The sequence below is a fragment of the Carcharhinus amblyrhynchos genome, chromosome 1 (genome assembly GCF_965287045.1).
Source record: "Carcharhinus amblyrhynchos chromosome 1, sCarAmb.v2.hapA, whole genome shotgun sequence".
NCBI classification, from domain to species: Eukaryota; Metazoa; Chordata; class Chondrichthyes; order Carcharhiniformes; family Carcharhinidae; genus Carcharhinus; species Carcharhinus amblyrhynchos.
Genome location: NC_137324.1, coordinates 177,853,368 through 177,866,845, shown reverse-complemented (window position 1 = coordinate 177,866,845; position 13,478 = coordinate 177,853,368). Strand labels below are relative to the sequence as shown.

At 47.3% G+C, this 13,478-nt stretch overlaps 1 protein-coding gene across 5 annotated transcripts in view; it reads left to right on the top strand.

Annotated features, from left to right (window-relative positions):
• LOC145347908 (electrogenic sodium bicarbonate cotransporter 1-like) overlaps positions 1-720 on the top strand; it is a 169,244-nt gene extending 168,524 nt beyond the window's left edge. For 3 of the 5 annotated variants that reach the window (XM_080195903.1, XM_080195886.1, XM_080195878.1), the window contains one exon: positions 494-720. In XM_080195903.1, coding sequence (XP_080052029.1) covers positions 494-602 — 109 coding nt within the window. In that variant the 3' untranslated portion in view covers positions 603-720. The remainder of the gene's footprint in view (positions 1-493) is intronic. The other 2 variants (XM_080195912.1, XM_080195894.1) reach the window with 1 other exon arrangement.
• Positions 721-13,478: the final 12,758 nt, after the last annotated feature.

Below are 13,478 nucleotides of genomic sequence, written 5' to 3'. Positions count from 1 at the left end.
AGCAAACAGGGATTTCCTCTTCCTGTATTTCTGAGGCATATAGTTTAAAGTTTGTTTATTAGTGTCACAAGTAGGCTTACATGAACACTGCAATGAAGTTATTGTGGAAATCCCCTTGTCGCCGCACTCCGGCGCCTGTTCGGGCACACTGAGGGAGGATTTAGCACGGCCAATGTACCCTAACCAGCGCGTCTTTCCGACTGTGGGAGGAAACCAGACAAAACCCACACAGACACGGGGAGAATGTGCAGACAGTGACCCAAGTTGGGAATTGAACTTGGGCCCCTGACACTGTGAGACAGCAGTGCTAACCACTGTGCCACCGGGACAAGTTGGATCAAAGATCCTGTTTCTGTGCTGCATATCTCCAAGAATCTATAACACAAGAAAGATTAGCTAGACATCCTCTCTCTGTGTTGCGTTATTCTAATTTCTAAGGTTGTGTTATTCAGAGGCTTTGTTATTTACTGTTGATTTATCCGTTTATTCCCAGCCCTCCGACCACTCCAGTCAGAAATGTGCCTCAAATAAGAATAGAACTTGAGCCTGATTGTGAGACAGGCTACTTCTGGAGGAGCAGAGGAACTGAAACAGCACTCTAACTCTCCACCCCCAGTGGACCCTGGACACGCTTGTACTGCCAACACTCTGAGGTCAATCTCTCACTCGGCCGCCTCACGATGGGACGGCGATGGGATGACACCCTGGGGGGGGGGGGGGTGGCGAGGCAACGCTTTTTGTTTCTCTTCGTTCTCCTTCCCCACACCCCCCCAACCCCACAACTCTTTAGGACCTCCCCGGACTAGCCTCCAGCTCGAAGAACAAAAGAGATACGGGACGAGGTGAAGATGGGGGTGGGTGGGGTGGGGGGAGACAGGGTTTGGTGAGGGTGGATTTGAATGGTACGCCACAACTGTGAGGCACTGCACACCACCAACCCTCCCCTCCCTCCCTCCCCTCCACCTCACTCCCTCCCTCCCTACCCTTTCCCCTTCACTGGGGACGAACCAGCAGCGATGGAGTAGTGTAACCCTCCTGCTCCTGTAACAGCCCAAACGATGGACTATTGGTCTTTGGGCGAATGACTGGAAGTGCTGACTATGCAAGGAATCTTTCCCAGTGACACTCTCACCCTGTCTACTGGAAGACGAATGATTACAGACACATCATAATCTCTTTATGCCTAACTGCTCCCGTTGATGTTCTGTTGTTACTTGTTCCCCCCTCCTTTGTTATAATTACACTTAATGGCATACATTTTTCCGATAGCAGGAACCGGCGTCTGTAGTCAGACATAGCTCTACCTCTTATTTTTAGAAATTCTGTGCAAATGAATATCGTTGTATAATACGGTGATTAATTAATAACCTCAATCTGAAGGGCAAAAAAACTTTACGACTCTGTAGAATACTAATGCACTTCAAGATATCTGGGCTGCCCTTCCTGGAGTTTTTAAAAGATTAAAATGATATTATTATAAGCAGGTGATGTATTTGTCAGCAAGCAGTAATTTAAATAATTATTTTTAGAAAGCCTTTGTTTTTTGTACAGTGTTTCAGTTCCATCCTGTCTTGTGGAATGCTGGATGGGATTTAGGTGATCGTTATTTAACTTCTTGTCATCTGGGACCAGTTTGCTCATTCTGCCTTTTGCTTTGAGGACCAGGCTCATCTTATGCTTTGCGAGTGCTGCTACTGAATGTTTCAGCTGCCCTGGCCACTCACCCCCCCCCCCCCCTCCCCTTCTCCCTATCCACATTCCGCCCCCCCCCTCAGGCCTGCACCCCTGTGTAAGGCAGAGAGCGGTCACCTTGCAGGGGAGACATCTTAATGAAGAAAAGTTGACGTGAATGCAAATAGTTGGAATTACCCACTCTTTGGAGAGACAGTGAGTGGACCTTTTGACAGCCTTGCCCAATCCAGAGGCAACAACCCGAGCTCAAAGTTCTTGGCCGGAATTCTCCGGCCGTTCACGCCCCACCGCTGCTGCCCGCGAGGGTGGGGAGTTTAGCGTTCAGCCATAACTCTGTTTGCCGCAGCGGGACTGGAGAATCCCGCCAGTGTGAACGGAACCACTGAACCCCCTCCCCCCGCTGCTGTAATGCTGGGCCCAGCTTTGGCACCAGTTACAGAGGTTAGAAGGGCCCCCTAATTTTTGTGCACTCGTCCCCTGTCATTGCCCCGGGTTCCATCTGAGGAGCCTGGGGGAAAAGGAGGTGGCAGCTCAGTCCGTCAAGCCTCTTTGACCAATCAACCTGACCAGGCCTGATCATTGATCATTCCATTGATGCTGCCTTGGCTCCTTTGCTCTGCCTTGCCTAACAAAGATCTATCATTAATCAGTCCTTCCTGACGTCAACTCTGAATGACCTGTGCCCCTCCACCCCTACCCCCCACCCCACCAGAGGAAATAGTATCTCTGCTGTTGAACTTTTTGATCGTCTGATTTCCAACCCAATGTGAAAAGTTCTTGTCAACTATCTTTACAGAAGCGAGGAGATTTTAGATAGAACACATGAGTTGAACGTTGCCTGGAGCATCTCACTCACTGTGCATTGCCTCTGATATTCCGTCCAGTTGACAGAATGGATTATCTGAATTCTGATAATGTGATTCCATCCTCACCTGGTCTCCCTCTCTTCCTCCCCCCCCCCCCCCCGTCTCTCTTTGTCTCTCTCCATTCAGATCAATCAATAACTTACATACAAACACACAAAGCAATGAATTGGCCCCTATGTTCCACTCAGACGAGAAGTGTAAATGACATCTCTCCCACCCCATCATAGTCAAGTGTCGCCGTTACTTGTGAAGTGAGAGAGGATCTTCCTTCACAGAGCTGCAGCACAGAAGGAGGCCATTCAGCCCATCATGGTCTGCACGGTCAGGGATATCCTGGTGGAATGTGAGGGTTTCGTGAAGTCGGACGTGGAGATTAATTACTCGTTGATCGAGTGATTAATCTCTCTCCATGTGAGCACGCAGTACCGTTCCCCCACCTTCTCCCCGTAACCCTGCACATTCTCCCTTTTCAGATAACAACCCAACTCCTCCTTGAAGGCTACAGTTGAACCCGCCCTCACCACACTCAGGCAGTGCATTCTGAAGCCTAACCACATTCTCAGAAGGGGAAAGCCAGTCTCCTGTTTATTAAACGTCCAATGTTGAGAGAGTGGGGGGGGCGGGGTTGGGTTAGGGGTGTTCAATGGTGGTGATGTGAAATGTCATCCATATTTAAGGGTGAACCCTAATCTGGACCATTCCCATGGTGTCGAGAGATGCTTGGTACCTGTTATTTCCAAGGGGTATATCTTAGTGAGCCTGTAACAGACAGGGTTCGTCACTCTCTTGTAGCATCTGGAAACTTGAGTCTGTGAGCTAATTGGACCAAAGGCAAGGGAAGGAAATGGGATAGGGCAGTGAGGATTGGGGGGGAAAGAGTGCAAGAGGCTGGGGGGGCAATCATGGTCATGGGGATCAGTAAAAAGTCTGACAACACCAGGTTTTAGTCCAACCTATTTATTTGATAATATACTCGCAAGCTTTCGGGTTAGCCCCTTCGTCAGGTGAATGGAGAGTTCTGGCCTCAGACAGAGCATATAAAGCACAGACAGTTTAGAGATTACTGATTAGAATGCGAATCCTTACACCTAACCTGCTGTTCAAGACCTGAAGTGGCTGATAATGTGAGTGGAAGGAGCACTGATCACAGTTTAAAGAGACAATACACATCTCTTTAAACTGTGATCAGTGCTCCTTCCACTCACATTATCAGCCACTTCAGGTCTTGAACAGCAGGTTAGGTGTAAGGATTCGCATTCTAATCAGTAATCTCTAAACTGTCTGTGCTTTATATGCTCTGTCTGAGGCCAGAACTCTCCATTCACCCGACGAAGGGGCTAACCCGAAAGCTTGCGAGTATATTATCAAATAAATCGGTTGGACTAAAACCTGGTGTTGTCAGACTTTTTACTGTGTTTACGCCAGTCCAACGCCGGCATTCCCACATCATGGGGATCAGTGTCAGGGGTTGGGAAAGTGGGACGGAGAGGGAATATGGTCGGGTGATGGGAAAAAAATAGAGGAAAAGCTAGGGGAAGCTTCATGTACCAAGAGACAAGTATTGCCCCAGGAAAGAACAATTCAAACATCATTATTAGGTACTGTAGAAACCACAGCGACAGTGTAGAATATAATTATGAAGCACATTGTAGTTTTCAGACACAGCAGAGCTTAAATAATCCTGAGACGGGATCTATCGAGACCTTTCTTTAGAACATCAGCAAGATTCCTGTGTGAGTCTTCTTCATAGTGTACGTGTTAGTAGTTGCCCATTCTTTGATAATCACTTGAGCCTGCTGTCTGGAAGGGAGACCTCAGAACATCCAGTTTAATTTAGAGGATTATGTTAGAGGGGTAAGCTTTTCCAGTCCTGGCACAGTGCATTTCGAGCCGAGGAACAAATGAGGACACCGGGCGGTCGCTGTGTGATCCGCCTAGTTCCCGCGGGGGGGTGGTGTCGGAGGAGGGTGCATGTGACTGGTTTGACAGTCACTTTCGATTGTCCACGTGGTTAATATTGTCATTGTCCGGGGAAATGTAAAGCCACCATTCCACTTAATTCAAAGGCAAAATACCACGGAGGCTGGAATCGGAAAGGGAAAAAGAAAATGCTGGAAAATCTCAGCAGATTTGACAGTGAGCTCTGACAAAGGGTCATCCAGACTCGAAACATTGGCTTTATTCTCTCTCCACTGAGGCTGTCAGGTTTTCCAGCATTTTCTGCTTTTATTCCAGCTAATTCCATGAATTTCCTGCAACCGCGATGGAAATTGGGAAGGAATTTGTTCCTCTGAAGTGCGACGGGCAAATGTTTGATCGTTATTTTGTTTTTAATCTGTGTCTGAGCATCTTCACATCAAATACAAGGAACGCATCCCAGAAATTCAATGTGCGTGTTGCAAGACAGACACACAGGGCGGAATTTTACCGGCAGGTCTGCCCGAGTTTCGCACAATCCCGCCTGAGGCCAACGGGGAATGACATTCCGGGGGCCTCACCCGCCCCCGGAGTTGGTGCTGGCGTGCCGGTAAAATTCCGGCCACAGTCTTGTGGAAGCAACGGGAAGGATCCCAGCTTTCCCAGGTACTACACTGGGAATATTCCCTGGTAAAGAAAAATCAGCAGAATTCAACAACATCTCACAATTAGACAACGCCTCTCACACAGTGTAAATGTCCCAAGGTTCATCACGAACTGAATTTAACACCAACCCACATGTACGGAGATACTGGGACAGGTGGAGAGGTTTTAAAAGGGGGTCGAAAATGAGGAGAGAAGCGTAGTTTCGGACAGTTTTAGGGAGGGAATTCCAGAGGTTAGGGTCCACGTACTAAAGGCAGGGCCGCCCACAGAGGAAGGGTGGACAGGCTGATGGTGGAGGTTTCTAAGAGATGTGGAGGTTACAGAGATGGGGACCAGTGTGAGAAGGCCACTGAAGGGTTTGAACCAAGGCGAGAATTTTAAATGTGAGGTAGCTCTAGACAAGAAGTGAGTGTAGATCTGGGAGCAGAGAGGTGATGGGTGAATAGGAATCCCGAAATTTGATGCGATGCGCTTCCAGATGATGGATTTGTGCCTATTTCAGCTAAAAAGGGTCTTCCAATCTGTGAATATACTTGAAAATGCATTGACTACTGAATCACTTCAATCATTTACTGAGATATCAAAACTTGATTATTTTGTATTGTGTTTATTTTGTTGTAATCCTTTGGGAAAAGGGCAGAGGGGGAGGAGGAGCAGGGGATGGAACGTATATGCAACGGACAAACTTTCCCTCTGTATCTCTTTTCATTGTAACTTCATCCATTCCCTTCATCCATGTGTGTGTATATTTGTAATCTTTTCAAAGCACCTTGAGCCATTTAAGTCACTAATGATCTCACCAGGGCTTGTGATTTGCCTTGTTGGAGAAATGTAAAAAGATTCTAATTGACTGTAGTTTGACACGTTTGAACAAAAGAAGCAGTGATATTTTGTTGATGATTTTGTGGAAAAATTGCAGCATTATGAAGTATCAGATTAATATAGTGTTATACAAATCTACATTTTCAGTGCTACAATGATGATTTTTTTTTAAAAAATCGTACGGGCAAAATAAATCGGGGAGATTTCGCATTTTTTTTCAGATCCAAGTACGTGAGAAAAATAAAGCAATTTTATGCACTACCTGTCTCCATGTGCCTGTGTTGGTTTTGTATTGAAAAGGTGTAGAGGTGGGGCTTGGGAATGTGGAACGCTGTCTCAGCACAGCCTCAATGGGCTTTTTCACTGCTGTAAAACTCGATATCAACAGATCCCAGAAAAGGTTGGGTGTGTGGGAATGGGTCAGTGACAGGGGAGTGCAGAGCTGGACATGACTGGGTCACCCATTTCTACCAGAAGACCTGCTCAATCGCCACTGGTGAAATCTATACCTTAAGTGTGAGGTTATCCACTTTGGCGGAAATAATAGTAGGAGGGGTTATTATTTAAAAGGCGAAAAGCTGCAGCGTGCTACGGTGCAGAGGGACCTGGGGGTCCTTGTGCATGAGTCGCAAAAACCCAGCCTGCAGGTGCAGCAGGTGGTCAGGAAGGCGAATGGGATGCTGGCCTTTATAGTGAGGGGGATAGAATATAAAAGCAGGGAGGTCTTGCTGCAACTGTATAGGGCACTGGTGAGGCTGCAGCTGGAGTACTGTGTGCAGTTTTGGTCGCCACACTCGCGGAAGGATATATTGGCCTTGGAGGGAGTGCAGAGGAGGTTCACTAGGCTGATACCTGAGATGAGGGGGTTGGGCTATGAAGGGAGACTGAATAGACTGGGTCTGTACTTGTTGGAGTTTAGAAGGATGAGGGGGGATCTTATAGAGACATATAAGATAATGAAGGGGATGGATAGGGTAGAGGTAGAGAGATTCTTCCCGCTCAGAAAGGACAGCAGGACTAGAGGGAACAGCCTCAAGATAAGGCGGGGGGGGGCAGTTTAGATCAGAGTTGAGGAGGAACTTCTTCACTCAAAGGGTGGTGAATCTCTGGAATTCTCTGCCTGTTGAAGTGGTGGAGGCTGCCTCGCTAAATATATTTAAGTCACGGATAGATAGATTTCTAATAGACAAGGGAATTAAGGGTTATGGGGAGAAAGCAGGAAAGTGGAACTGATCCACTTCAGATCAGCCATGATCTTATTGAATGGCGGGGCAGGCTCGAAGGGCTAGATGGCCTACTCCTGCTCCTATTTCTTATGTTCTTAAATCCCTTCACTCCGGATTGAGATGAGGAGAAATTTCTTCACCCAAATGGGCTGTAAATTCTTTAGGGTTCTTTGCTCAGGTGACTGTGTGAAATGACGTACAAATGCAAGCATTGCTGGTTATAAAAAAAGACATGCTGCTGAAGCTTTTCATCTTGCACTCATCAGAACGACATAACAGTACCAAATTGCAGAGTGGATAGCAATGGAATTGCATGAGAAAAGGTTGCTAATTGGTTAGCAAGTCGACACTGATTGGGTGTTCCCACGGAGAATGCATCAGGGCCCTGAAGTCTCAAAACTCTGAGAATATATACCAACCAACTCACAAACAGCTTCTTCCCTGCTGCCATCGGACTTTTGAATGGTCCTTTCATATATTAAGCTGACCTTTCTCTACATTCTAGTTTTATGACTGTAACATTATATTCTGCGCCCTTTCCTTCCCTTCTCCTCTATGAACGGTATGCTTTGTCTGTATAACGTGCAAGAAACAATATTTTTCACTGTATACCAATGATGTGACAATAACAAATCAAAGTCTCACACATTATTGCTGAATAAATCCCTGTGAAATTTGATATTCTGTCTTGTTGAGGGCAAATGAAAAGTTTTGGCCCATGTCTCATTTTTCAGTAATTCAATCTTTTTTCTTTCTTAAATTTGAGCTGTTAGTTAGCCATTGTTTAAATACCTGTCGCTTTTAGGAACATAGGAACCAGAAGCAGAAGTAGGCAGAAGTAACCCTTCGAGCCTGCTCTGCTATTCAATCAGATCGTGGCTGATCTCTCCCTGGTCTCAAACCCACCTGCCCATCTCACAGAATCCCCTGCAATGCAGAAGGAGGCCACTCAGCCCATCGAGTCTGCACCGACCACCATGCCACCCAGGCCCGACCCCCGCAAACCGCCCATATTTACCCTGCTCGTCCCTCTGACAATCAATCTAACCCACACCCCGTTGGAGTGGGGGAGAAAACTGGAGGAAACCCACGCAGACACGGGGAGAATGTGCAGGCTCTGCACCGGCAGTGACCCAAGGCCAGGATTGAACCCGGGTCCCTGGCGGTGTGCGGCAGCAGTGCTAACCACTGTGCCACCCATTCTCCCTCTTTTTATTAGAAAGGTATCCGTATCTCGGGGGAACTTGAATGAGAAAAGGCAGACAGCTTTGAGTTGGGTGGTTTAAAGCTTTATGAATTAGAGCCCGGATCCAAACCCACCCCCAACATGCCTGCTTCCAGCTTTAACACAGGCAATACCATTGCTGTATTAAATACTGCTCCTGCCACTCCATATCTGTACATCGAACAATATGTGAGGCCCTATTGCTGTAAAATGCCTGAATTCAATTTGCATAGGGGAGGAAGAATTAACTTCTGTTACGATGCTGCCACATCATGTGACACACTTCCTTCCTGCAATCAGTCTCTTTCAGTTCTGGCTGTGATCTAACTTTATTTTAATTTCATTTCCTGTCATGAGTTTTTAAACTTCTCCCTGTGACAAAGTCGCCTTAGGGTCTTTTCCATCCACCTGATCGTCTGAAAAATGGCACCTCTGGCAGTGCAGCACCTCCTCGGCGTTGCACGTGGGTCACCCTGGATTTTGTGTCACTTCCCTGTGATAGGGACTCAAAGCCAGAACATGCTGTCTCTGACCCAGCCTGTGATAGGACCAGGCTCCATAAGGTCCTATCAAATGCCCTGGAATGTTTGCTGCATTGAAGGCGCCATATCAATGCAAGCTTCTGATCCACTGTCACTTCAAAGGTTAGCTGCATCTCAGGGGTGTTGGGGGTGGGGCAGGGGGTGTTGGGGGTGGTGGGGGGGGGGTGTGGGTGTGGGGGAGGGAGGTGAGATTGTTTGGGGAGTAAAAGCCACCCGATGCCCTGGCACATTTTGAGGAGGAGATAACTCCGAGCAATTTTGGGAGACAAACTCAGTTGCCTCAAGGGCAGGTTTGGTAAAATTTTGGCCAAAGCTTTGAGAACGGTTTGATAGAGCAGACGCAGCACGGATTCGTGAAGGGGAAGTCGTGTTTAACGAATTTATTGGATTTCTATAAGGATGTGACTAGTGCAGTAGACAGAGGGGAACCGGTGGATGTCGTGGTTTTAGATTTCCAGAAGGTGTTTGATAAGGTGCTTCACAAAAGGTTGCTGCAGAAGGTTAGGGTGCACAGAGTTGGGGGTAAGGTGTTAGCGTGGACGGAGGACTGGTTGTCTAATAGGAGGCAGCGAGTTGGTATCAATGGGTACTATTCTGGTTGGCGGTTGGTGACTAGTGGAGTGCCGCAGGGGTCGGTGCTGGGGCCTCAGCTATTTACCATTTATATCGATGATCTAGAGGAGGGGGCTGAGTGTAGGGTAACAAAATTTGCTGATGACACGAAGATGAGTGGAAAAATGAATTGCGTGGAGGGTGTGGAAAATCTGCCGAGGGATCTGGATAAGCTGAGCGAGTGGGCGAGGACCTGGCAGATGGAGTACAATGTTAGCAAATGTGAGGTTATCCACTTTGGTAGAAATAATAGTAGGAGGGATTACTATTTAAAGGGTGAAAAGCTGCAGCATGCTACGGTGCAGAGGGACCTGGGGGTCCTTGTGCACGAATCGCAAAAACCCAGTATGCAGGTGAAGCAGGTGATCAAGAAGGCGAATGGGATGCTGGCCTTTATAGTGAGGGGGATAGAATATAAAAGCAGGGAGGTCTTGCTGCAACTGTACAGGGCACTGGTGAGGCCGTAGCTGGAGTACTGTGTGCAGTTTTGGTCGCCGCACTTGCGGAAGGATATATTGGCCTTGGAGGGAGCGCAGAGAAGGTTCACTAGGCTGATACCGGAGATGAGGGAGTTAGCTTACAAAAAGAGATTGAATAGACTGGGTCTGTACTCGTTAGAGTTTAGAAGGCTGAGGGGGGATCTTATAGAGACGTACAAGATAATGAAGAGGCTACTTAAGGTAGAGGTAGAGAGTTTCTTCCTGTTTAGAAAGGATAACAGAACTAGAGGGCATAGCCTCAAAATAAGGGAAGGACAGTTTAGAACAGAGTTGAGAAGGAACTTCTTCACTCAAAGGGTGGTGAATCTGTGGAATTCTCTGCCCATTGAAGTGGTGGAGGCTACCTCGTTGAATATATTTAAGTCACGGGTAGATAGATTTCTGACAGACAAGGGAATTAAGGGTTATGGGGAGAAAGCGGGAAAGTGGAACTGATCTACTTCAGATCAGCCATGATCTTATTGAATGGCGGGGCAGGCTCGAAGAGCTAGATGGCCTACTCCTGCTCCTATTTCTTATGTTCTTATGTTCTTAAAGTTTTCCAGCCTTTCTTGCTAGCAAGAACACCCAGCCTTTCCAATGGGAACCCTTCAACTGTCTAAGAGTGTGGTGGAGACAGATTCACACAGCGAGTGGTCAGGATCTGGAATGCACTGTCTGAGAGTGTGGTGGAGACAGATTCACACAGTGAGTGGTTAGGATCCAGAATGCACTGTCTGGGAGTGTGGTGGAGACAGATTCACACAGCGAGTGGTTAGCATCCGGAATGCACTGTCTGAGAGTGTGGTGGAGACAGATTCACACAGCGAGTGGTTAGGATCCAGAATGTACTGTCTGAGAGTGTGGTGGAGACAGATTCACACAGTGAATGGTTAGGATCCAGAATGTACTGTCTGAGAGTGTGGTGGAGACAGATTCACATAGCGAGTGGTTAGGATCTGGAATGCACTGTCTGAGAGTGTGGTGGAGACAGATTCACACAGCGAGTGGTTAGGATCTGGAATGTACTGTCTGAGAGTGTGGTGGAGACAGATTCACACAGCGAGTGGTTAGGATCTGGAATGTACTGTCTGAGAGTGTGGTGGAGACAGATTCACACAGCGAGTGGTTAGGATCTGGAATGTACTGTCTGAGAGTGTGGTGGAGACAGATTCACACAGCGAGTGGTTAGGATCTGGAATGTACTGTCTGAGAGTGTGGTGGAGACAGATTCACACAGCGAGTGGTTAGGATCTGGAATGCACTGTCTGAGAGTGTGGTGGAGACAGATTCACACAGCGAGTGGTTAGGATCTGGAATGCACTGTCTGAGAGTGTGGTGGAGACAGATTCACGCAGCGAATGGTTAGGATCTGGAATGTACTGTCTGAGAGTGTGGTGGAGACAGCAAACTTGAAAATCGAGTTTGAGGGAAATTTGGCCACACTCTCATAGGTATATAAGAGTACATTACGGGGCTGAGGACACAGCCTTACTGGGCACTGGTGTTGGGGATGATCATGAAAGAGGCCTCTCCTTACTGATTGCAGAATGTGGGTTAGGAAGTTCAGGATCCAGTCACAGAGGGAGGAGCCATACCCCAGGCCACAGAGTTTGGAGTTGAGTTTTGTAAGACTGATGGTGTTGAAGGCTGAGTTGTAGTCAATAAATAGGAGTCTGACATAGATGTCCTTGTTACCTCAGTGTTCCAGTGCTTTAACCATTCAGTGATTCTAACACCCACCTGGTCACCTGTACAAACGCAACCTCAACTTCTATGCAATGGGTTTAACACCAATAAGACTGTCACCAATGAGTTAACCATCTGTCCCCAAATGTAGTCTAACCCATTCTATCCTTCCGGCTAAAAGTTTCAGCATAGATTCATAGTTATTGTTTAATTTCCCTGGGAATGACTATAATAACAGTGATTGTCGGTCTGTATAATGAATGCTACCGCCTAGTTGTTAAGTGACACGCACACCCATACACACACACACATATATATATTTTAGCCTATATCATTTCCTTCTGGTTAAAGTGGAGGGAACTGGAGTTGGAAAGCTATGAAGCAACTGCTGCCTCAGTGCACTGATTGGTGGCTGCAGAATCATCACCTGGTTTCAGCAAAGAAATCACTAATTTTGTGTTGGGTTCAAGGGCAGCAGAGCGGTTTTGGCAGGTTTTTCTGAAATGAGGATGTGAATGGTGCAATAATCTGCTTGGTGTGAGTGCACTTTCTCACTCCGTGCCTCATAATGTGTCTAAATATTACTACAGGGATTCTAATGAGAGCTGATTCACCTTTCACTCTCCCCACTTAGGTCAACTTTCAATTACTGGTGCAGCAAACCACTAACATCACAAACCAGTCCCACCTGTACACACACACACACAGACACACAGACACACACACACACACACACAGACACTCACACACACTCACACACACACACACACACAGACACACAGACACACACACACTCACACACACACATACACACACACACACTCACACACACGTACACACACACACACACACACACACACACTCACACACACACACACACAGTCACACACACACACACACACATACACTCACACACACACACACACACTCACACACACACACACACACACACATACACTCACACACACACACACACACTCACACACACACACTCACACACACGTACACACACATACACTCACACACACACACACATACACTCACACACACACACACACACTCACACACACACACACACACACACACACACACACACACACACCACACACACACACACCAACACACACACCCACACACACACACCACACACACTCACACACACACACACACACACACACACACACACTCACACACACACACACACACTCACACACACACACACACACATACACTCACACACATACACTCACACACACACACACACACACTCACACACACACACACACACACACACACACACACTCACACACACACACTCACACACACGTACACACACATACACTCACACACACACACACACACACACATACACTCACACACACACTCACACACACACACACTCACACACACACACACACACACACACACACACACACGTACACACACATACACTCACACACACACACACACACACACACACATACACTCACACACACACACACACTCACACACACACACACACACACACAGACACACACACTCACACACACGTACACACACACACACATACACTCACACACACACACACACACACACTCACACTCACACTCACACACACACGCACTCACACACACACTCTCTCTCACACACACACTCACACACACACGCACTCACACACACACTCTCTCTCACACACACACTCACACTCTCACACACACTCACACTCACAGACACATGCACTC